Genomic DNA, 25,590 nt, shown 5'->3' on the forward strand with positions numbered 1-25,590 from the left:
ACAGAATGCACACATTGGAACAAAGAAACACTCACGCACACACACCTAATTTACTAAAAGTAGATGCAGTCATTTTTACAGACATTTTACATGGTGGTGGCAGGTAATTGATGTTAAAAAATAAAAATAAAAATGTTTGCAAGCATTTGCAAAAGTATTTAGTTGATACAACCGAATGAAATGTAAAGAGGCGTGCTAACTGATTAGCTGAGGCTGTATTACTACAAAATACAGGCTAACGTTAAACGTTTGGATGTTGTTAATATATATGAATCAAAAATCACCTTGGCTTAGTAGCTGTACCATGGCTGTCCTGAATGCCTTCTTGCTTACTTTTTCATTACAATGTTAAACATAACGTTAACTATCTGATCCGTCTTTATAGTTTTGTTTGAGGAAATGTGTCAGTTGCGTTTTTGAATGTTGCTTGTTGAAGTATCCCTTGGTTTGAAGACCGCAGTAGCATTGTTTGCATATTGGCGGATTGATCATAACTCCACAGTCATCTTCCTCATACGCAAAGTACTTCCATCTATGACTCATGGTGCCTTTTTTATTAACAAGTCGGCGAAAAGCGATTGATGTAGTTCACTTTGATATGCCATGTGGGCACTACTTCTTCGTGACCTCCTACTTCTGAATGCAAGTATGACTGGAACACTCGTTATACTGCCCCCATTAGTTCTGGCAGAGTCACAGCACCCAAAGGTACGGTACATCTGTGCTTCTGGTGCCTCAAAAAATATGCATCATCTGTGTTTTTTTATTTTAGAATCGAAAGGTATCGCAAGTATCGGTTCTTGTGACATCCCTAATGTAATCTGCACATTCACACACACCTTTTTTCTCTATTTTCTGCTGTCTATTCCAAAAGAATGATGATGGGTCATTTGGCACATTCAGAAGTCATTCTATTGTTTACTGTTTAGCAAATAAGTAATTTATTTTCTATTTTTTTAAATGTACAATGTCTTGCCTTATTGTCTCCATTATTAATTGCACACCAAAATAAATTTCAATTTAAAATTAGTTGGTAAGTTCAGATAATGAAAACATCAGACAGCTCATATATTGGCAGGTAACCACATTAAAAGCACACACTTTTTAACCTATTAATTGCAAGAAAAAATGGGATTATATTTAGGAAACGCCCAGTCAAATACATTCAACTTGCTCAAAAGATCCATTACATTCATTTTGTAATTATGGCTGCAGTATATTTCCACAGAACATACAAAAAGGTGTTGTTTTGTGTTCGCTATTATCCAAGTTTGTGATTGTAAGTAACCAATGGTCTGACCGTTGTGGGTTACCTGTATATAAACTACTCCTATAGGTTGAAACAACAGCCTTCTGATCCAGAATATCACCTATAATGCGAGGGGCAGCATTTCACGGCAGGGGTGCTGAATACGGCACAACACCTGCGCTCTTGCTCTGTAGCGGGGTTTGCCAGCGGGTTATTAGGTATACCGTTAGACGATACCTTTGTCACCTAAAAGAACCATATCAAGATGTTAATCATCTGATACCTTGTTTGATTTAATGCAATTTACCTAGAGTAGCCACTAACCGAGGAGATGACTTTGGCTCTGCAGTGCGTCTTGCTGTAGCCGCGCGCCAACACATTCATTCAATGTCGGGGTCGCGGGGCTGGAGCCGAGCTGTTTTGATATTTAAAAGAATCGTGTGTTCCCCCTGGCCACCTGACCGCCACGTTTAAAAGCGACAGCTTGGCATCACAAATCACCTGTACATTTATCGAGTTGTAGTTTTGGCGATTGATGAATGCGTAATCATTCATAGATGGTGCCTTCAGACGCACATGAATACAATCAATTGCTCCAACCACAATTTTTATTTTTTTTATTCGTTTTAAGAATCCGTTTTGATCTGTTCTTAATATGTGACTGCTTATGCTTAATGACAGCTGAGGTTTGTATATTATTTTCAGCCAGATTTTGCTGTGCTGCACCGCAAATACACACGCTGAAATTTGCATACACGATCTCAGACCAGACGTGAGATTTGATCGTAGCTCCTGCTCATGTCCAAATTGATAAATGCCGACGTTTGCCAGGAAATGGTCGTACGCACAGTTTTCTGCCGTACGTTTGTTTGATAAATGAGGGCCACTGTCACTGTGAACGTGTTAGCATGCTAATTTAAACATCTAGTTAACACCACTGTGCTGCCGGTGGAGCTTTAGACTCTTCTTCTCTTCTGTGATTTCTTACAATGAGTAAGTGCTGTCTTCATCACATGAACAGCTGTTGGAAGGACTGGCCATATGATTTTCAGTTACTGGACAGTCTCTATCGGACAAGCTTACACTACACTAAAAAAATCTTAGTATGAAAAACCAGACAGGGGAGAACTTGATGCTACATCTACTAAGAGGCAAGGCAAATCACTTCTTAGCGAAATGCCCCAAGTGTGGTGCTACAATATGGCATCCGGTTTGATGCAAATATCTGCAAAATTCTACTTATTCCATCTGCTCGAAGGGGGCAGAGGTTGATCTGACATCAGAAGAGACCATGGATAGAAAGAGAGACAACTGCAGACACACACAAACACAGCTAAGGGGGAGAGGTGAATTGGGTTGGAAAGACAGTGGAGAACAATCTGAAATTAATCTGGACACTCCAGATGGTTAGAAGTTTGTGTGTGTGAGTGAGAGAGTACATGTACATATGTGCATCTCTGTTGCTGCCAGCTTGTACATTTTGCCCTGTGTATAGATATTTACTTGTTTGTGGGTTTCTTCAGAATAACAAGAACATCTGGTTTGTGCACATGCAGACATTCTGATCTCGTTTTGATGGGAAAACACAAAACCACAAAAATCTTTTTTTAGCATTTGCTTGACTATATTGTGACCTAGTAGATAGTTGTCTCTGGAGTGTACCACGCATTTCTTTTATATGCTGTATATATGCGTGTGTGTGTGTGTGTTAAGGAGAAATTGTGTTCCCAGCGATATTTGGTTAATAAATCAATAGCTATGTGTGAGCTAAGAAACCGTTGCACACAGTTACACAGTTACTTGCCCTGTTTATTGGAGTAGCAGTAGGAGTATACTGCATGAAGTGTTTCTCCAGCTAAAGATGACAGATGGAGGAGAGAAGTGCAGGTAGGATTTGTAAACGAATAAAGAGTGGACACACTGTGTGCCATAAAGGACAATCCTTGAACCTTGATTTTGTTGTTGTTTTTTTGGCTTTTACATTCAGTACTGTACTGTTTTTTCATTGGCTTTGCTTTTACTGGCCTCCTTAGCAAGCGCTTGCCTTTCTCACATCTTTTTTTAGCTGCTATAAATTTTGGTATGCTTTTGTTTAGATCTGACTATTTCTTTTGTGTCTGCTGCAGTTACATGTTTCATTTTCTTATTAGATTAACTTTCTGCAGCTTTACGAGCTGCTTTATTATTCATTTGCTGCCTCTTTTTGTCTCTCACTGAACATCTCACTTAAAAGCTGGTTATGAATTCTTCAAAATCTCGCCGGCTATATAGAGTATGTTCTTCTATGTATGTCCATGCAACTATGTCTCTTGTGAAATACATTCATACTGGAAGTATTCAGTAGTGACTGACACCCAGTGGGAGTGTGGAGGGCCGAAAGTACTGCTCAAACCACTTTATAAATATATTGAAATCTCCTGCAAGTTTAAATTATATCCCTACACTATACAAAGATGGAAGTGGAGGGATATAAAAATTGTGTCAAGGAATTGGACATCATAGTTGATACAGGAATTATATCACAGCTAAGAACCAATTAGATTGCTTGATTCGAGCCATCCATTTCATAATATACAGTATATCATACTAGTGTCAAGAGCAGAGAGTAACAAGCAAGTCTCTTTCAAGTCTCCAGTTAATGTGGTGATGATCAACTGAGGTCAAGTTGAGTCCCTGCTATAAGTCAAGCAAGACAGAAATTCCATATTTAAATCTGTTAAAGACACTGGTCATGAAAAGTTGAGTCGTATTTTCAACAATACCTTAAACTGTCTCTGCTGCTCTGCTGTGTCCTAGTAGGTTGCCAAGTTTGTGCTCATTGCACTAAATCTTCTTATCATCTTTCAAACACAAAACATGTAGTAACTTCTCAATATCTAGAAAAAGCAAATGTCTATTTAAAATAAATCAAGTCCTTTCTAAAGATTTGTGTCAAGTCTAAGTTAAGCCTCACATGCTTGACTAACATTGATAAGAGACTCGACATGACATGCGTCTACAGAGAAATGTTTATCACGAGAATGTTACACTTCTCACACTTAAGCATGCACATACAGATTTTTAGGGAATACTTGGTATACGTGGTATTCTAAGAATTGAATCTTTGCTCACCATTTCCAGAAATGTACATTCTTACATATTTTTATGAAGAACATGTTTTTTCTACATGTCCAGTGTGAGTAAGCATTGTCATGGGATTTTAATGAATGAGCAATGTGATCACACGGTACATGCTGTTAAACACCATACAGTATGCATGTTTATGTGTGTATGTGTCATGGGAAGTTATTTCTAGTCTGAGATCAGTAGATCGCAGCACTAACATTGTCAGGATTAAAGGGTTAGAGCCATGAAATCTAAATACATACAGTGTGTACTCATTGAGGCACTGCATGAAAGCTTCACATGGCATATGCTTTAGTGTCATGGGAGGCTGTGAGGCATGTGTTGCATTATGTTGGAGTTGCGTGTGAGGATAGGGGCTTGTTACTCTGGTAACACTTGACTTGGCACATGACGCATTAAGCTGTGCACAGTGAATTATAATACAACTCATTACAGTATTTGTAAATGTTTTAGAGGACATATAACTTAAAATTACATTAGCTCAGTTCACATTTTATTTTCTTGAAAGAACTCTGTACAGAACTTGACAAACTTTACAAGGCTACAGGCTAAAAATGACAGTATGGAAGGTAGGAATTTATGCCTGAATTACTGTATATAATTTAATGCAGGATGCAAGTTTGATATCCTAATATTCTAATATGATTTTGTCCCATCTCTCTTTTCCAGCTGAATCTTGTGGTGGTGTAGTCCAAGGACTGAATGGTACCATAGAGTCGCCAGGTTTCCCCCACGGCTATCCCAACTATGCCAACTGTACATGGCTGATAATAACAGGAGAGAGGAACCGAATCCAGCTAACCTTCGTCACGCTGGCACTGGAGGAAGACTTTGATATTGTATCAGTTTACGATGGACAACCGTCGCCTGGCAACTTAAAAATGAGGTTAGAAATATTTTCTTGATCCACAGTCTGATCTTGTATCCCTCTCTGTTGCTCTCCCTTCCCTCTTTCTCTTCGAACCTCTGTGACATTCAGTTTGTGTAGCCCATCCTCTTCCTCAGCTCTACTTATCCACCTCTTTTGAACAGAAACTTGACATTTAGGCAACAGCATAATTCTTTGAATGATTATCTCTCCCTCGATTAGAAATGACACATTGGCTGTGAAGTGAAAGAAAAGCCAGTGTCAGCTTTAATTTGATGGGATTTTTCTGTCATTTCAGATAAATAGTTTAAAAGAGGACACCCATGGTTTACTCTTTTTCATGGTGACAAAAAGTTGTCGGACAAACTACATTGAGATTTAAAGGAGACATGCTCATTTTCAGGTTCATACTTGTATTTTGGGTTAAAATGTTCAAGAAACACATCTGAACATACCTGTATTCACTCTCTGTCTGACACGCCTCCCATAGGCACCCCAGATGTACTGTAAGTGCTGAAGTACTGAAAAAGTGAGTTTTCAGGATATGCCACCTTTAATAAAGAAGCCACTTTGACAAAGCAATAGTTGGGAAGGCTAATTTATCGTCTTCTAAAAACTTTATCATTAGCTTAATTTAATACATAATTTAATTTAATATTAATGTAACGTTTGAATAGTAAAATGTAACATTTAGTCTTACCTCCAACCAAAATTAACTATATGTCTTTGTTCTGTGTCCTTGAGCAAGGAAAGTTCAACACTGTAGTTTAGGCTACAGGGGATTTTGGTAACATATGCAGGCCTATAAATCACAAGGCCTAAAAAAATACTTTTCTGCAAAGGCTAAATATTTAACTGCTTTGTATAACATCTGAAGAGAAGTGGCAGAACAGAAATTAGTCTCACTATTACATATACTATAAACTGTTCATTTTATACTACTTCCTTGGGTAGTATTTAGGCTGTTAGGAGTAGAGAGCAAATGACATAAGAACAATGAGAAATAGCATAAAAGTGCCTATAGGCAAGAGTCTATATTCTGTATAGGTGGGAGGAAATCAAATCTTATCTTTTACAATTCAGGATATGCACAAATTCCCAAAAACTATTTCTGACAACATTACATTACTCAATATACAATTTACACCGTTTACCATCGTTTTAAGGTTCATACTATGGTACGCTGCATCTAAATTCAAGATATAATGCTAATTTTATTACACAACTGCAACTGGAATGTAAGATAACCATGCAGCTCTAACTCAAAGCAGAGTGAAGAAGCATAGTTTTCTATATTAATAAATATAAATGATCTTCAATATGCAGCTACATTCTGCAGTAATGGTGATAAGGAAAATAGGAAAAAAACAAATTATATTTAATGTTTACAGATGTAAACAGAATTGTAGCAGGTTAATGGAACTGAAAATCATTTGGAAACAAAAGTACACTTTTTATTGTTCATGACCCCAATCAATCATAAAATTACTGAGTCTGTGATTCTGTTATAATAAGTCAAAGATGAAGGACTGCTACAAATTCTTATTTTCATAATCAAATAATCATTTGGACCATGAAATGTCAGAAAATTGTGAGAAATGCTTGAGAGGAGCTCAAAAGATGCCAGAGATATTCACTTTATGATTGTAGAACACTAGGGAAACCACAAAACATTCACATGATGTTTTTCTTTCTTTAAAAAATGAATCAAATAAGTTAATCATAACTGTGACTCCAACACACTGTCAAGTCTGGACATAATGAATACATAAGGCAAGTTGAACAACGGAGGCCTGAAAGTAACATCCACATTTTTGAGACATCAAAAACCCTTGCTACAATTGTTAATGTGCTTTTTTTATTTTGTCGTGCAAGATGAATATGACAATGCTGACAGTATGTGAATATAGCCAATCTATCTATGTTAAATACAGCTCAATTAAATCTTTATTTTCCCCATTGATCAACAAACATGCAGGAAAATACAAGTCATTAATGAATTGGCATCGACAGTATTTGGTAAATGGTAGGATTGTAATGTTGTTGAAGAACAACATCTACAAAGCTGGCAAACTGTGAGAATCGTATTCATAGTTCTCGGGTTGTGTGTAGGAGGGATGAGATGGGGATGCACCAAGTAGTGTTTGAGGTTGGTGGTGCAGTTATGGATAACAGTAGGTTTCTTTTTCTTGAAAACCTGATATAGCTGTATGATTTATCAGTGTTTGAGTAGAATTTTCTTTTCTTTTAGACTACAGACTATACTGGGTGGTGGATTTGTGTGGAGGCTTGTATGCTTTGTTGCTGTTTCACTGTCAGGTCACATTTTTTGCACCTTTTAGAAAGGCAAGGCTGCAGTAAAGACAGTTATTTGGAAAGATATTTATGTGGGCTAAAGCAATATAGAGGTAGGAATGTATGTCCAGTATTAAAGATTGAAACACTCTATTGAAGTGTCTTCTTTTTTCACAAATGTATTATTTTCGTCAGTTATAAGAACATAATTATCAAAAATAAAAAATATTTTTATAAAAGTCGGTAGATGTAGATTATCGTGACTGTGGAAAATTCAGCAGCATGTGAAGTGTAGCAGTGACTCATCTATGTGTAGCACTCCCCTCAATAGACCTTTTTACTAAGGGGAGGCTTCTGGGTTCATTTACTGTATGTTAACCCTATTTTCTTAAGTAATTTTCTGAAAGTAATTTGGATTTCGTTTAATACGACCTCAACTGATACACCTAGATGAATTCACCTTTTCAACTTTGGCAAAGGAAATATCACAAGACTCTATAAAAAAAAAAAAAAGACAAATCAATGATTTACTTCAGGTTTTAAATGTATTCAAACAAAACACAAATACACTTTAACTGAAATATATTTAAGGTAAATTATTTGTTTACGGCCAGTTATAGAATAAATCAAATTTAGCAAAACACCAAATAGTGCCTTTTCAGTTAAATAGAACACCTTTAAGTTCCCCAAAATATATGTCTATCCTAATCCTTTAAGTTTCAAAACTACTCTTTAAGTCTCAAAATACCATTCAATTTACTCCAACTAAATTCAACCCTAAATATTTAGATTTTGAGTGCGATGAAATCCAGCGTCCGAAGTCTGTAAGGTGACAATGAAGGTAGATGAAGACAGACGAGCAGGCGATGGAGCCTAGCAGCTCGGGACGATATCCAACGACGACGAGTCACATACTCTAGCAGCGGCCGAGCCGATTCCTCCTGCTCCCGCGTTGAGACCACAAGGCACAGCCTATCAGAAGCTGGTTTAGCTCCTCACGGCTAAGTTCATTCGCTTAGCTAACAAATGCTAACAACACACTCAAAGTTAGCTCAGTAGCTGGGCTAAGCTAAAACAGTGCATCTTCAACAGGAGTTCCGAGTTGAAACTTCTCAAGCTGTACACCGAACAGCAATAGCTCCAATATCCAGGTTCCGAGTGTCGAGCAGACAGTCTCTTAAACATTGCAAACTACACACTTAACTATTTTCTTTGTAGAATATCATACTCGCGGACATGCGTCCCCGTTGCACTTAGTCACATCGCTGTTCTCTCTCTCAAGCTCTCCCAAAACACACCTTCTCACACTTTAACCAACAAAATGCCAGGATCACACTTCTTCTCAATCAGTACTTCCTCTCTCTTCATGAGTTTCTTCAAAATAAAATGAATTATTTGACAATTTACATTTGTGTCTTTTAATCTTATTCATTACACCTTCCTCTTTTATCAGGCTATTTTAACCGTTGCATTTTTGATAGACTTCTAATTAAAGTTTTAACCAAACATGAACTCATATAAACCATGAATTATTTATTTTATGAGTAAGGATACTTAACAGGGTTACGTATGCCTGGCCCTTTTGGGCTTTCCTTAGACCACATGCTGCTGATTGCTTTCTACATCGCTAAGAGGGACAACAATGTGCTCTGGTCTTTTCTCCTGCTTTTTGCTGTTTTATTAACACCTGCAGTATCACTATTATCACTATCATTATCCAGCTCTGTGTTCATTTAAGAAGTCCTTTTGAAAAGTTGAATGCAGGGTGGAGTGGGGTAGAACTAGAATTAGTTTATTTCTGCTTATTATACGACTACCTATCCATTCATTAATTGAAAAAAAAGTTTGATGTAGATAATTGCAGTGGCAAGTGAGGCAGGAGCTGCAACTCTTTGCCAGCGTGGCGGCTTTGTCACTGGTGTTTCATAGCCCTGGAGTTATTTGGCACCGGCATTATCGGACAGCCACCCAAACACAGCAGGTGGATTTCAACTGTTCTGCCTGCTTCATGCCCCCACATTTAAAATATCTATAGAAGAGTGGTGCATTAATTTTTCTTTCTGAGGTTCTGGTCTCTAAGTGCACTGAGTGCACACAGTGAACCTGATCTCAGTGTTATTTAGAGCAAGTGACTGAGCTGGGAGTTGCAGGCTCATTCTCTTCTCAACTCAGCTCCTCGGTTGATGTTAACACTTCTCTGAATTGTGTGGACATGACCGAGGGCAGGCAGCATAGTGCTGAAATGAGACCACTGGTTGGCCTTCTTTTGTGCCCTCAGGGTCTCCGTTGTGTGTGTGTGTTACGGCAGACAAAGCTTCAGCCCAGCTTGTAAGGCTTCCTCCAGCTCCAGCTGAGTGTTAGTAGCTATTAAATCACACACACTATTCCTTTTACCATTAGACTGAAATCTATGTTTTTACATAAATAAAAGAGCATATTCCAATTATCCTGCTGCTGCCTGTTATCTGTCTAAGCTCCACAAGGGCAGTGGTCAGCTGGTTGACCTAAAACCCTCTCCTCCTCTCAGATTCTGGCTGAATGGTGCAATACTTACTGATATGAACCCATCAGGCTGCCCACATGGGCAGTGGGATGAAGCCAAGAGGAGCTGACTGCTCTCTCTTTGTTCACAAAGAGGAGCACAGATGAGGCAGGATATATCTTTCTCTTACAGCCACCCCTCCAACTGCCCTTCAGACCTTGTGTGTGGGGAATGCTGCAATCTCATACATAAAAGGGCTGACCCGGCATCTGCGGCCTCTTCCTACCAGCCCCAGCTGTGCGTCAGCAGTGGCAACTCTACTCCATCACACTCACTCTGATGACTGAAGTCAACAGTGTGAAAATATTTATTTGTGAAATTGAAAAGCTTATCTCATACAGGAACCACCTCCTGCTCTCTGCCAGTGTCTTTTACTGTAAATGAAATGTCATTTGGTTGAAGTTAGTTTCTCAGAACCAGGCAGAGTCATTATGGAGTTAGATCAGAGGGTACAACAAGGCAAACCATTGACATCTTACCGTCATGTACCCTGCAGGTCCTGTAAGCTGCTGCACAGGTTTGTTAAGCTGCTCTTTGACCAAGTTAGGAGATTTCTTGCTCTGTATGTGATCCACTCTTGAGCAAAGTAACACGTTCTTCAGAAGAGCACAATCTCCATACCATCATATTTATGTACAACATGGTGCAAACATTTCTCCGTCCACAGGCCTCCATCAGTTCAGATAGTATCCACACCAAAAACCCACTTCTGTGTATTTCATCCATCATTACTTGGAGTATGATATCAATTTAACCCAAGTCCACTTCTGGACCATCTTCTGTTCAAACTTAATGGACATCTGTGATTATGTGCATAGCAATATGCATTATTATCTGCGAGTCTGTCATAAAACAATGGTCAGATGATATTACGTATGAATATTGAAACGTTTCACTCACTTTAAATGCTCTTTTAATGTAAGTGATATTACCCCCAGCTAATATGAGGCTCTAGCCATACAGAGTTAGAGAAAAGAATTGGAAGAATATTGTACGAAATTGTTATTTTCTGTTATTTGTACTACCTTTTTACTGCAGCTCTATAAGAAACACTGTCCAGAGAAACATAAAGGGATATTTTGCGCATAAAAAGACCATAACTTTGAAATATACTCATTTGATTTGAATTAATTATTGGGCCCTTCTGTGTGGAGTTTGCACGTTCTCCCCTTGTCTGCGTGGGTTCTCTCCACGTTCTTCAGCTTCCTCCCGCAGTCCAAAAACATGCATGTGTTAGGTTGATTGATGACTCTAAATTGTCATTGCCACTCCCACTTGACGATTTCCATCACAATTGTTCGGGCACTTGTTGTAGTGGCCAAATAAATTGGTTTATTGTGCACTGTCAACATGCTTTGTTTACTAATTCACCAGTAAACACAGCATCCCTGTTTTCTGTATGTCAGTGGGGGTGGACACAAGATTAGAAACACCTTTCAATACAATGCACTCTTTACACAAAACTGTTGTACTGCATTGCATTAGGTGAAGTTAGTTGTATCTAATGAAACCATATACTGTATGTGTGAAAATTAATATCTCATATTACTGTGTATCTGTCCTCACACTCTTCGACGAATCAGATTGATGATTACTGTGTGCAAAAAAGGGCTCGTGTGTCTCAGATGTATGTCACTCTAACGTATGATACACACACTTATGTATTGGCTTATACCTGGTGTATGTCTGTGAAACCATGCACCTGTGTTTAGATTATAGTTAATTATGGAGTACAGCCATAATGGCACTAAGTATCGCTGTATTTAAACAAGCAATTAAGAAGAAGTTACACACATTACATCACATTATACCAAAGTGACTAACAATAAAGCACATGGATGCACCTTTATACCACACTGTGAAACTGTTAATATCAGCAAAACCCACACACTCACTTTTCTATATACTGCAGCTGATTGTCCAGAGGCATGGCATTCATGGGAGACCTCTCTGTGTTACTCTTCCTCAACAACAACATTGTTTGGGAAAGCACAAAGATGGAATAACGTCCTAAAAAGACCCACTTAATTTGACAAACTCAAGCTGCTTAATGTTTAAAAAAACACACAAAGAGAGGGCTTTTTTACTCCACTTTCACTCTTTATGCTAGTAAGAGATCCCTTCACAGCCAATATGGAAATGACATATGATTACAGCAACCAATTATTCTCTCAATGTCCTTATAGACATGTGGCTCAGATAGATGTGAAAAATTCTATCCTATCCTTTAATACATAATTTATTTTACTATCTTCTTGTAAATCTTCGCTATAAAAACACCCTACCTGCACTGGAGTGTTACATCTTGAACACTTGAGTTTTCATTACTGTGTATTTGTTGTATTTGTTTTTGCCATTGATCTTTGCTCCTTACAGCTTATTCTCAGACACCCTCTTTACTTTCTAGCATTACATTGATACACTTCGTCTTAAGGCAAACTGTGATTACAGGATTCACAAAGATGATGGGATTATTGGATTATGGGATTTATAAATATAGAAAGACCCTTCCTGCACTGAGTCTCATGGTAATCCGAATAGCAACGTGGACAGAGGTACTGCAATGGAGTTGGAGTCATATCAATGGATTTTTAGTTAAGGAATTACTTTTCCTAAGTTTCAAATTATGGCTCTAGGGTCTATCTCAGGTGTGAATAGATGTTGTGTAAATGCAAATTGAGTATTCTATACTATTCAATAGTAATATATTTGTATGGTAAAAGTGGTGTACCCCATATTCCACTCATTTTGCCTAAAAACTTCACTGAAATTGTGAAACACCATGAGGCCAAAACTCAGATGCATATTAATGAAATTATTTTAGGAGAGTTAGCAGCTACGGGACACGTCTGTCCTCGTTTGCAGCCTCTGCTTCTACCGGTGCCAACGGTCATATTTGTCATAGACCAGCACAAATTCAGCCTCAAGGAATAGGTGTAATGTTTTTGCTAAGTCAATGCAACCAGGAAGGCTAGTCACTAACCAAGGCATCTGTCCACAGGGAACCGCTTAAACCGCACATAGAGCGACACACTCATCATCATTTTGCATTTTTTCCCTGTGGGTCTATCTGTATTATTACTGTACATGACCTCTTATGTAATATAGATGATCCAAAAAAAATAACAATAAGAATAAATATATATATAGATATTTCTTCAGTAAAGTCATCCCTGAAGTTGACCCCTCTTAAGGATATTGATGGTGGTATGGCTAAAGCAAAAAATGTGCATAAGCATATTCAGCAACTAAGCACAATTTTACAAGAACAAGTGTTTGTTCATCATGTTTTGAGAGATGTTGATGTTTTTTAAAGAGAGACGGAGCTAAAGGAAAAACAAAACATGCGTTTGTGTTGATGAAGAGAAAATTTCAGGGCACTTGCACAATGCATAGACAAATTCAAACAGTAAATGCATGCATGCACATGCAAAGACACACGCAAAATAAACTCCCTTTCAATAATTGTACAATATGTGTTAACTGTTGCTTTTGGCAACACACAAAGGTAGTTGAGATATGTATATCTTTTACAGTAGTGCAGTCAGAAAATAATCCAAAAAATAAATAAAGTAGTGTCCAAGTAACAATGAAGTCCAATACAGTTTGGATACTGACCATAATACTAATGGATACCATGTTCAAAGTAACTATGACTCTTGTCACAAAACACATTTCCAGGCAACATCTTGTAAACAAACACACACACACACACACACACACACACACACACACACACACACACACACACACACACACACACACACACACACACACACACACTCACACACACACACACACACACACACACACATTCATACAAACTTAGACTACCCCCCGGTAACTGCGGACTAAAGACGGCACTTTTCTGAGAAAAAGAGACCCAACACTAGATAACCAGGCAATGGAACTAATCCAGGACTACCGCTAGGGAAGGAAGGATAGAAGTGTGAACAGAGAAGGGGAGCAGAGAGAGAAGGTAGGACTGCTGGAGAGAGGCAGAGACAGACAGAGAGAGAGAGAGAGAGAGAGAGAGAGAGAGAAGCACATAGAGAAAGAGACACAGGACCAGAGAAGAACTTAAACACACACACACACACACACACACACACAGACAGACAGAGGATGCTAAAGCTAGTAGAACTAACTCCCTCTGCGGTTGGTAGTTCTGTCCGTCTGTCTTATTGTATCCTTGATAATTCTCTAAGCTGCTTCGACTTGTCACCCAGACATCAAAAAGTTGAGTGCACTTTTCACATTCCGATAAGAGTTGAACTGAGATAGAAACTAAAAAGAATATGCATGATTTCTGTCGAATAAGCATCTATTTTTTTTCCTCATCCTGTTATCCAGCCAAGCACTGAAACCACACTGTGGCTAACACCAGTTACAACTGGAGTTGTATTTTCCCATGTAGGCTCAAAAGAACACTCTGCTAAAGACGATGATTGGATTATAATAATTATACAAACACTCCTCCTCCTGCAGGTTTGACAGGTGGCTTCAAAAAGTCGCTGTCGCTGTAGCTTGCTTATGTTTAGAGGATGGCAGCTGCAGTCAGCATGGAGTCACAGCCATTTTGCAGCGGGAACAAAAGCTCCAAAATGTAGGAGAAGCTTCCCAAACTACTCATGTAGCTTAATCTACTTCTCTACTGCTTGTCTGAGTGCTCAACATGATCCAGAGATTCACTTTTTTGCCCAAATATGGCTGAATATGCAGCTTTCATTGTCACTGAGGCAGTAAGCTGTTTATGTTTGGTGCAAGTCTTGTAATGTTTTATAGAGCTGCAGCTAACAATTATTGTTATGATTTCATAATCTGTCCATTATGTTTATGATCAGCCAATAATTATACAGTCCATAAACAAGTCAGTCAGACAGACAATATTTTAAAATGTTCATCACAATTTGTCAGGGCCCAAGGTGATATCTTTAAATTGCTTGTTTTGTTGGACCATCAGTTCAAAACCCAAATATGTTAAAACTACAATGACATAAGGAAACGAAAAAAAACAAAAACAAATCCAGAAGCTGCATCCAGTTAAAATATGGCATTTAAAAAAATAACCTAAATGAAGAATCGTTAAACTGTTTTAAATTCACTGCTGCTGAACAAATTGATTAATCACGTAATTATTTCAGAACTATGTGACATGGTTCTTTTAAGTTGTAGTAGTAGCTATATACTTTTTTGTATGACTTGCATTATCACATATGTGAAACCCAGTCAAGGTATTTAACACTGCCGAAAGGACCAGCAAATCAAAGTCCCTTGTGAACTTATCGACCCTTTGGTCTTCTGTATTGGATTCACAAACTTTAGCTAATACTTCCATGGTAGCAGGGAGTATTTTGTCAGCAGAAAAATAAATGTGTATTGTTGTCAAGAATGAAAGTGACTGGGAGGAGTTACATTCCTTGGAGCAGGCTGTGGACTGATGCTGAGTTCAGCTGTTGGGCTGGACTGTTGGACTGATGAGAACATTTAGATCTGCAGGCCTCCTGCCTCACCGAACACCTGTCACCGCTGAGACACAGTGGGGGGTGAAGGGATACAGAAAGAGAGATGAAGCAATAGAAATAGAAAGTTAAGAAACAGAGATGAAGAAGAGCCGAGTGACATCATATGATGATGATGAGAGAGAAAGTGAAAAAGAAAGGAAAGTGTATGCCAACGGCCTCACACACACACACACACACACACACACACACACACACTTCTTGAATAATTCTGTCTTTAATATATCTTTAAACCTGACTTCCAGTGACATTTATTAAGACATCTGCAGTAAAAGTTGAATTTACCAAAAATACAGCCATTTCACAGAAGTGTCACCTCAGTGAATTGTCTGACTCACTCCTTTAGTTTGTTCCCACCAGAGGTATCAAATCTTTTTGCCTCTGAGAGCTAATTTGTAGGGGTGTGTGTCTTTCCCTTATAAGAGGATTTGATAGGTACAATATCTAGATACATGGGCTGAGTTATGATTCAGAGAATGATGCATTTTAATGTATAATGATTCTGTGCGGTTCGATACGATGCAATAAAAAAAAAAACTTATTTAAGACTTCTTGAAAGCCATTACTTTCTACTAACATTTCAGCCACCGCTGTTAACGCCTCTTTTACAATCCCACCATCAGTGAAGAGCTTTTTGTGCTTTTTTTAAATGTGCGCAACTTTAAACAAAGTTGCTGTGTTGGCAATTATTCGTTAGTTTTGTAAACAGAGACTGTTGTCACCTTTACCTTCTCCATTATTAACGGCTACCAGCCAGAAAGTCCTTTGAAAAGTCCCGTAGACTTTGGTGAGGTTGGGCCCAACGTTGCATCTTTTCCCAACTGACACGCTCGTACCATATGTTTTTCATTCCTCATGAAAATTGTATGTGTTTTGCGTTACATAGGCCTGGCTGTTTCTCCCAGTTATTGCCATGTGTGTATGCTAGCTTCCTAACAATCACCTAATATTATGCCATGTCATTGACGTAACCAAACCGGAAGCAGCGTAACACATTTAACTAACAGCTCATTGGCAAATAATAATTTTGGAACAGAAGGACTGTAAGCAGTGTTCGGCAAGTTCATTTTCTACATGAACTAGTTCAGTCCAGTTCACAAATTTTAAAATGAACTACTTCAGTTCATAGTTCATAATTCCAAATTTTAACTAAGTTCACAGCTCCGAAAATAAACTAGTTCATAGTTCTTTTTTTCAATATGTTGCTACAAGCTAATGGTTTTCAAAATTATTGCTACAGTCTATATAGAACCACAAACAGCAATTATTTTAATAGTTTCAACACTTAAACTACACGTCAGATTTCATCTTCATATCCAATTTTGAATCCTTATCCAACCAGGGTTTACATTAAAATTGAGGGGACAGCATTTCCCCATTGTTGCTTTAACACTTTGCTGCTGTCCATTCAGTCCACACACGAGCAGCTGCAGCTTTCACACCTACAGTATATTTTCAAAACCATGAGGAAAAACTTGCTGCTTGAACGGTCTTTTTTAATAAGGAATTATAAAGAAAAAAACAGGACAGTAATCATTAACCTGTTCTTCCCTGAGTCCCTTTTTGAGGTTCTTGCTCGAAAATGACATGCTCAGAATAAATAGGGTACTGTATATCTCTGTAATTACAAGCTTTATGTGCATTATCTTGGTATTAAAATAAAGGTAACACTTGTGAGATTTCATCAGAAGCAGCACTATTAATGCAACTGTGTCAGAGTAAATGCAGATGGAACAAAGCATTAATGAAAGAATTTCTTCCCTCGCCTAAAAAAAAATGTCATTTTATATAAATATCCCTTTGAAAATAATGCCACAGTAGCCAAGAAACTCAATAAAGCCATGGAAAAACATCTGGACATCACCTGTGAGAAGTTTGATGCTGCTGAAATAAAGCAGAGAAAAAATTATAGAGGTTTTAGTAAAGAAATATATAGGCTTTATAAGGCTATATATATTTCAAGAGGACCCCCTCACAAACACACATAAACCCTACAAAAGGACTACATTTGTCTCCAACAGGAGCAGATTACTTTATTCACTATGATACAACAATAACTGTAATAATACAATAATAGTAGGGACATAGTAATAAAAAATAGTAACAATAATGATGGAAATCAGCAACAGCAACAACAACAAAGTGCAATAGCAACAGCAAAGTGCGAAACAAAATATTCTGCAAACAACTATTTACAAGACACAAATCCTTGGCTTGCACAGCCACAGGAAGATAAAATACACAAAAGCAGCAGAACAGCTAGTGTCAGTCCGTATATTCTTGCGTCAAGCTAGCCTCCAGTGTGTCACTGTGCGTCATAACCTTTTAGCGCGACAGAGCCCCTTTGTCCTTACGCGCAGCAATATCTTCCGTCCCCATTGGTCAATCTTGAAGCATGACACCTTGTTGGAATTGTAAGAACCAATAGAATCAAGTTCTGAGCATTTTTTTCACTTAAACCAACCGACTAGCGAATCACAAAGCGATAAGCATGAGCGACACTGCGTGACGGACAGGCGCTTTGACCCAATCAGAGCCTTTGAAAAGCGGGCTAAGCATGTCAAGGAAGCCAGAAAGACCCCCAAAGCATGCTGGGAGATGTAGTCCTTCCATTTCAGCAGTTTTTATTTCTATGGATTAAACTTTTCGCTATGATACTACAAAGGTTTTTCAAATGCGCTTGTTGTTTTCTGTCATATTTGGCTGCTGGATCAGTGAAACTTGGTCATAGAGGGATAAAAAATAGTATTGTTGGAATGTGTGGAGACTCTGCTATGGAGTGGATGCAGTGAAATCTTGTCTGGCATCAGAGCAGCCACAGCGCCAGCTTTATTTGTCTGTGTCGCTCGTATTTCTGTGTGTTCGCCTCGCATTGTTTGATCGCTCGGTGTTGTAAGTGTGTTTGTTGGTCACACAAATGGTTTATATGAGCGTGTAGAAGAGATTCTTAGCTTTCTGTGGGTATACAGCATGTGTGTCTGTATGCAAGCTACATGTTGCTGCAGAGGGGGATGATGTTATACTGCCTGAAAGCCCCCACCAGCGGGGGCTTCAAGGAAGAACAGGTTAAGGTGCAAATGTTTTTTTAATTCTAATAATTTTCCATTTCAGTATATACTAAAAAGCAATACTGGGATCCTGGCCAAATATACCCGGTTCAACAAACAAGTTACATGAATAGTAAAATCAGGAACCAGGCTGAGGTAGGAATTTAAGGTTGAACTTGAAATTAATTTTATGAAAGCTTTCCACTTTACTCAAAGTCTGCAGGCCTCCGATGATTTACTGCACCACCAGGTTGTCTAGCTGCAGCTAGGAGATGACAACGGAGCCGCTATTGTACACAGTTAATGGGGTTTGGGTCGAGGATCTGTCTTGACTGATTTTTTATTTGCTTGCACACACCTTGAAGTAACGGGTGCTTCAGTTCAATGTGCCATTTCAGGTTTGCTGTTGATGTGACTGAAGTGCAGATTTTTTTTTGCAACCCGGCGCGCAAAGTGCACAGAAATATGTTTGTTCCCATCCTCACCAACCTTGTCATGAAACTCATTTAAGAGAGAATACGACGCATCCTTGCTGCTTTGTCCCCTACACGTTGCTGTCACTTCCATGCTGTTTTTTTTTTTGTTATGATGACACAGGTGGTTGGTGTTGCCAGTTTGGGTGTTTTTTCCGCTACATATAAAGGCCTGTTTATGATGTGTTTAAGCCTAGGTTTCGCCTGTAGGGCTCTATAGAAATCTGGCGCCCTATTGAATGAGGTTAAACTGAGAGAGCATACCATACACCAGAATGAATGCGTTCACAGAAACGTTCATCAGGCAGAAATACAGTACGTTCAGTTCACATTCGTCCCTTCAGAACTATCGTTCAATGAATGCTCTCAGGCACAACACTGCTGGGAAGCCTGTCTATTAGATGGATAGAAATGTAAATAAGTTTACCAAGTGACTGATCAAGTTTGTGTACATAGCCTTTGAACCTTTGGCGAGCCACTCTATGTGTTGGAGACCCTTGGTTTACACAGTGATAGCAAAGTACTAGAAAACAAATATATTGACAAGAAGAAGTAATGAAAATTATAATAAAGAACACAATTCTGGAGGTTCCCAACACAGATTGGGTTACACAAGTGATTGACAGCTAATGTGTTGCCCATCCTGACTCCAAAGAAATGCCTCAGTATGACTGGGATCACAGTTACAGGGTTAGGAGACATTGTGGTGTGATTCATGTGCTGTAATGGTGCTGTTTGTCTAATCCAAATGTTTGAATTTTCAAACAAAACTTTTGATTTTTTTTTTCTTTTTTGAAGTAATCCAAAAATAATAATAATCCCTTCATTACAATACTAAAACATGACTTTCTTTCATTAAACATAGCTTAATATTAATGACCCTTAAGTGTTTCAATGCTGCTCTTCAGTTTGTTAGATGTAACTTCTTTGACAGTGCTCTCTTTCATCGGCTGTCATAACATTTATTTTTAATGTCTCAGCTGTTGAAAATGTTTTACGTAATCTAAGACTTAGACATACACACCCTGACATTGCATTTGTTTTCTTCAATGTCGCTTTTTTTGTGCAAGACATTGATGAATAGCAATCTATATAAAACCAATGTGAAATCAGAATAAAAATAAAAAACAATTTCGAACACATAAATAAAAGAAAATGTTTGGCTGGTTCTGCTGCAAGCACTCTCATCTGCGTCATCCTCATTAAAGCCTCACATAGCCAGACTGTGTCAATGCTGGAGTATGGTCTGGCTTCACTGGCTTATTATTCTTTTTGAAAACAGCTCTGGATTGTTTGTTTCTTCAAACCAATCACAATCATCTTGGGTGGAGCTAAGCCCTGGATGCAGCAACAGTGCCGTGGCAAAAATAGATAGTGGAGATTATGGAAGTGGCCTGACTCTACAACTGGTTAGCCAGGCTATCCTCATTTTAACAATCATATGGCTCTTGTTTTGTAACAAGCGTGCAGTCTGAATACCTGGACTGAAGTAAATTAAAAATGATGACGTTCCTACAGGGATAAATTAATGATCACATACACACATTGATATTTCCACTCAGAGATAGTGCTACGATATTACCTTAGATACATGTAAATTGTGTGACACTCTTGAGTTTACAAGGCAACAGTCAGATCTATAGTAACAGCTGTTTCTAACGCTCTTATTTAGTTTTTTCCCTTAGGCATAGCAGTTGATTTATATTTTGAATTTCAAAACATCATACATCTTAAGATGTAATGTGCACAGGCATTTAGACACGAGGCCCCTGGCACTCCTTTCCACACTGGTTGACTGACTAACCGGCTGCCTGAATGGCTGGCTGTCATTTGTAGAACATCTGAGCTGGCATTTATCCAGAAGATCTACTGTTATTTTTGCTTCCTTTGGGTGTTTGTTGAGCTGTAATGTGGAATCCTGAAAATCCAGTTAAAAAAAAAATGTTTGTTTCAGACCCATCAAGGTGTAAAGGCTGGCTGGCTGTTTTTTTTTCTACAGATACATCAAAGCACAGAGAGGAAAGCGCTTTGATTCAGAGGCAAAAACCAAATGCTCTCCACTTCTCTAGCTTTCTGTTTTATCCATACATCAGGAAAAGCCAGTTGTTTTCATGCTTCACATGTTTAAACTTTTAGCTAAATCGCCAACCATAAATACCACTTCATTTAAAAATGAAGACCAATTTTTGGATTCTTCAAACGTGAAACTGGAGAAAGAGGGGACTCACGGTCATTCTTTAGGTCATTCAAGCGTTCTTTAGGTTCAATAGTTCTTAGTCTTTTATTAATTTACTTTAATACTTTACAGGGAGTATTTTTGTAATTTGACCCTTCTGTGTCTAATTTATAATTGGGAAATTGAATAAGTAAAGACAAGAAGAAATATGGTGAAAATATGATGAGATGGAACATTGTTTGTTTCCCTCCATCCATCTCTCTTCAACTCTCCTTTTCTTTCCAATTTTACTAATGCAGTATTTCGACCAATTTTTGATGCCTTCTCATTTCTTTTTTAAGCCTATAAGTTTTTCATTTGCTCGTATTGGGCCTTCATTCCTCCATCATTTTCTCTACTGTCATTCTTTACAAGCAGATTTTTTCCCTGATTGGAGACGTTTTCTTGTTTCATTTTAAATAGCAGTATCAGCATACATACATAGAGATGCAAACAAGCAACTGCTGCGGTGGACTTTTGAAATGAAAGAAAAATGTTTATCTGAAGATAATGAAGTGTAAAGTCCCATGAACACATGGTGGAAGAAAAAAAATACAAATTTTGCCTATCTATTACTTTAAAAAAAAGCAAAAAAACATACATGCTCTCAAACTAAAAAAGGCAGGATCCAAAGTAAAAATACAGAATTTGTTATTCTAACAAAAGATACACATGCAATTAGGTTCGTACTTATTCAGCAAAGAATAGTGTAAGAGATTTGCTCTGTTACTTCAATATATTGAGTTTGGCTTTTGCATTCAGTGGAAAGTCTTGTCTTGAACAAAGTTGGTACAGCGGCGTGAGGTAGCTAGCCTCTTCCAAAATATATGTAATACAGTTCTGGTAACTAAGTTGTCTTAATTACATGTTTTGTCAGTTTAGTTGGCTACTTTTTTCTTAGAAAGTCATGACAATGTGTGACAATGAGCCAGCATGCTAAGCAGGTAAATTAAAGTGTTGAGTAATATATAATAAGAATGGATTCATTTTTTAAGTATTTGGCCCAGCATTGGTAAGAGTGTAACTCTCAGGTTCAAATCAGGGTTTGGGTCTACATGTCACTGAAACAGAGGTAACTGTGCAGCACAGTGTTCTCTCGTAATCTCAGAATAGGCTGGCATTATTGGTTACTTCAACAGAGCTTCCACTTGAAGCACCCTCAGAAAAACTTTTTTTTTTCACAAGCCTGTTCTCACCCAACTGGCATGATACATTATCTGTTTCACCTCTTCAACAGGGTGCACATGCAAGTGAAAGTGATTAGGGAGAAAAGTTTGATTCTCTACTGTTTTATGACGTTCAAGTTTTTGTTTTCAATAAAGGTTTATGTATTAGATATTATCATTTTATTAAAGTTTGGGACCGTAGAAGACAGTTTAGTGGGAGTATTCAAATGTCAAATTTGCTAATTTGGGTTGCCATTATTGTGGATAATTGGGACATTCAATTTTGTGGTTACTGCTGCTGTGTGTAAGTGTGTGTCCACACATGTGTGTGTGAGTAGGTGTTGAAGTCTGTGTTTTTCTTTGGTAATTTGTGAGGTTTTCAATAATTACCATCCTGATTGTATGTGTACAAAACATCAACAGTTATAGCTCTATGGAACACATATATAGCTACACATGAATATCAAATACTGTCTCATGCCTGCCTGTTTACATGTGCATGCAGCCAGAAAAATACATCTCTGCAAATGCCAATCTATCTGTTAGGATTTTGCTTGTATCTGCTCAAAGCCTTAGTGCTGGAGAAAGTGTATTTACCTTTAAGCAGACTTTACCTTGACTCCTGTGAATTGAGCGAAGTAATCTCACTGGTGGACATACTTTACCTTAAAACTGCTCTGGGAATTCACAGAAACATGAAAAGCCATCCATAAGTTTGTCTCTTTTTAGGTAAGAAGAAAAAATGCTACAGTTTCCCAGAAGCTGAACTTAGTCTCATATCAGCCAATGAGTCAGCATGCTTTGCATATTTTTAGCCCTGTGGCCAATTGCAACACAGCACCTTGCGTAACTTTAAATTTGTAATGAGTTTTTCCTCCTTCTGAGGACTACAAGGTTGCTATAGCAACTGGTGATGGGTTGATGGGCGATTGACAGCTGACAGATTAACGTCAGAGTGATTTATCACACAAAGATGGACTTAGAATCCTGTCATGCTTTTCACCTTTTTTTAATTCAGAAGATTCAAAAGAATCTTCCTCTTTCTCCCAGTCTGCTCTCACTGCCTCTTTTACGCTGTAAAAAAACATATCACGAAACTGCCTTTGGAGTTAAAAGAACGAATGTATATTGTATGTGTCGATCCGATTAAAATTTCAAAGAAATCTGGGCCAGTCTGCCCAGAAGTCTCGGGGTTTCAGAAAAGATGACAAAAGAGCAGAGATGATGAGGTTAAAAGAAAGAGTAACATTGTTATGTGTTAAACACTGAGTAACACTGAGGGTTCAAAAAAGGAAAGATGTCACATAACACACAGACGCACACAAAAAATGACTCGGCAAAATGTCTTAAGGGACTACTGACTTCTAGTTTATAAATATTAAAAAGTTGTTTATAATATTGTGTAGAGCACCAGCTGTTCCAGCATGACAGTACTGCAGGTGTGTGTGAGCGCCGGCTGAAATGGATGAGAGGGCAGTAAAGAGATGGCGATTGACAGATGGCTGACGGAGGAAAGATAATGTCAAATATAGTGATGGAAAGAGGAAGAGGACAGTAAAAGTATGAATAGTTTAGGACAAGCTGTCTTTTTTGCTAAAACTTTTTCAGGGCCTTAGAAATGTTCTGAGTGCATGGTGGGCCATAACAAATCTTTCAGAATGTTTCCGTCTCAGACAGTTAGCCGGCCTTCCAATGTCTTTACAGTATGTTTTCACATTTGCATACACACTAAACAGATCAAGCCCCAGGCCTCCATGCAGCCATCTCCAACTTGGACCAGGGGGACATATATGTGTTCACCAACTATAGTTCAGCATTTATTTTGCTGTCCAGGCTTGGAGACACTGGGCTCAACACTGCCCTCTCTGACCGGATACTGGACCTTCTGCCTTCTCCAGCCCAGAGTTTGCATTTGATGTGTGATTAACTAGTTTATTACAGTTTTTTTCAGATGCTAACAAGCATCAGTCAGTACTGAAACCACTTTATCAAAACTCTTCATACAGTCTGCATTACCTACACGTCAAACAGTTAATCTCACCTCAAAACCTACTCAAACCAGCAAAACACTTTAAACATGCATCACTCAGAAAGCGTACACTGTCACTCATAACACACTGACCTAAAGCATTACATATATAATACACTTGATTTTTCACATAATCTGTATTTCATTCTAGAATAATATATTTTCACTTTATTGACTGCACTAATATATATGTAACAATAATCAGAAATGCAGCAGTTTGTATAAATATCCTTTATTTTGTCTATATATTTACTAATAGTGAAAAAATTCAGTTTTGGAGGTGAGATTTAAAATATCAACAACATGTATAGTATAAATCACTCTGTAGTTGTAGTTCTCTAATATTCTAGTCCTTCTATCATAGATTTGGCCACAAGTTCACATCTTTTTTCTTTTGCATTTTGTGTGAAATCAATGAAAAACTATTAAAAATTTGGTCAAAATTAACTTGTGTTTCTCTGAATGTTTGAAGAGTTTTGTGACTTCAGTTCTGACCAATGTATTAAAAGCAACAAAAGAAAACTGTAATTCATGTCAATATAACCTGCAAAGCGAGGGTCATGTGATGGACCGAGGCAGCTAAAGGTGTCAGTAGATTAAATTTAACTAGCTGGTGTACTGTAGAAAGATAGTCAGTGATTAAGTGTTTTACAGCTGTCCTTAAAAAATATAGTTGTGACGTGGTATCTCTGTAGCTGCTGTTGTCCCAACGTGTAATTAAGTTTTTGAGGAGGTGTGCATCAGCTATGGGGTAACCTACAGTGTAACCTTTGAACTTTCAGTGTAAACCCTTTATGCAGAATACTCTGCTTCAGGGTTAGGACAGATATTAGTTTATACTGTTGCGTTAAGGTGGCGAGGGTTAAAGTAAGAGTTCAGGTGAAGGCATTTTAAAGTTATTTATGTGTGTGTCTGGTCACATCTGCTGGATAAAAATTGACACAAACTATCACTTTACTCCTCTCTACCGGCTGAAGATATGTATGAGAAGATTCCATTTCCTGTCCCTTGATAGCCAATTCATTTGGGTCACTTCCCCCTCTCTTTCCCAACTATAT

The 25,590-nt window shown here is 38.1% G+C and overlaps 1 protein-coding gene across 1 annotated transcript in view; it reads left to right on the top strand.

Moving 5' to 3' along the window:
- Positions 1–25,590, top strand: part of LOC310948137 (CUB and sushi domain-containing protein 1-like) — a gene marked incomplete at both ends in the record, with an annotated part of 443,680 nt that overhangs the window by 100,399 nt on the left and 317,691 nt on the right. The window contains one exon of the mRNA XM_083915161.1: positions 5,045–5,261. Within this exon, the coding sequence (XP_083771287.1) occupies positions 5,045–5,261 (217 nt within the window). The remainder of the gene's footprint in view (positions 1–5,044; positions 5,262–25,590) is intronic.

Source organism: Echiichthys vipera, assembly GCF_963691815.1.
Source record: "Echiichthys vipera genome assembly, chromosome: 1".
Lineage (NCBI taxonomy): Eukaryota > Metazoa > Chordata > Actinopteri > Perciformes > Trachinidae > Echiichthys > Echiichthys vipera.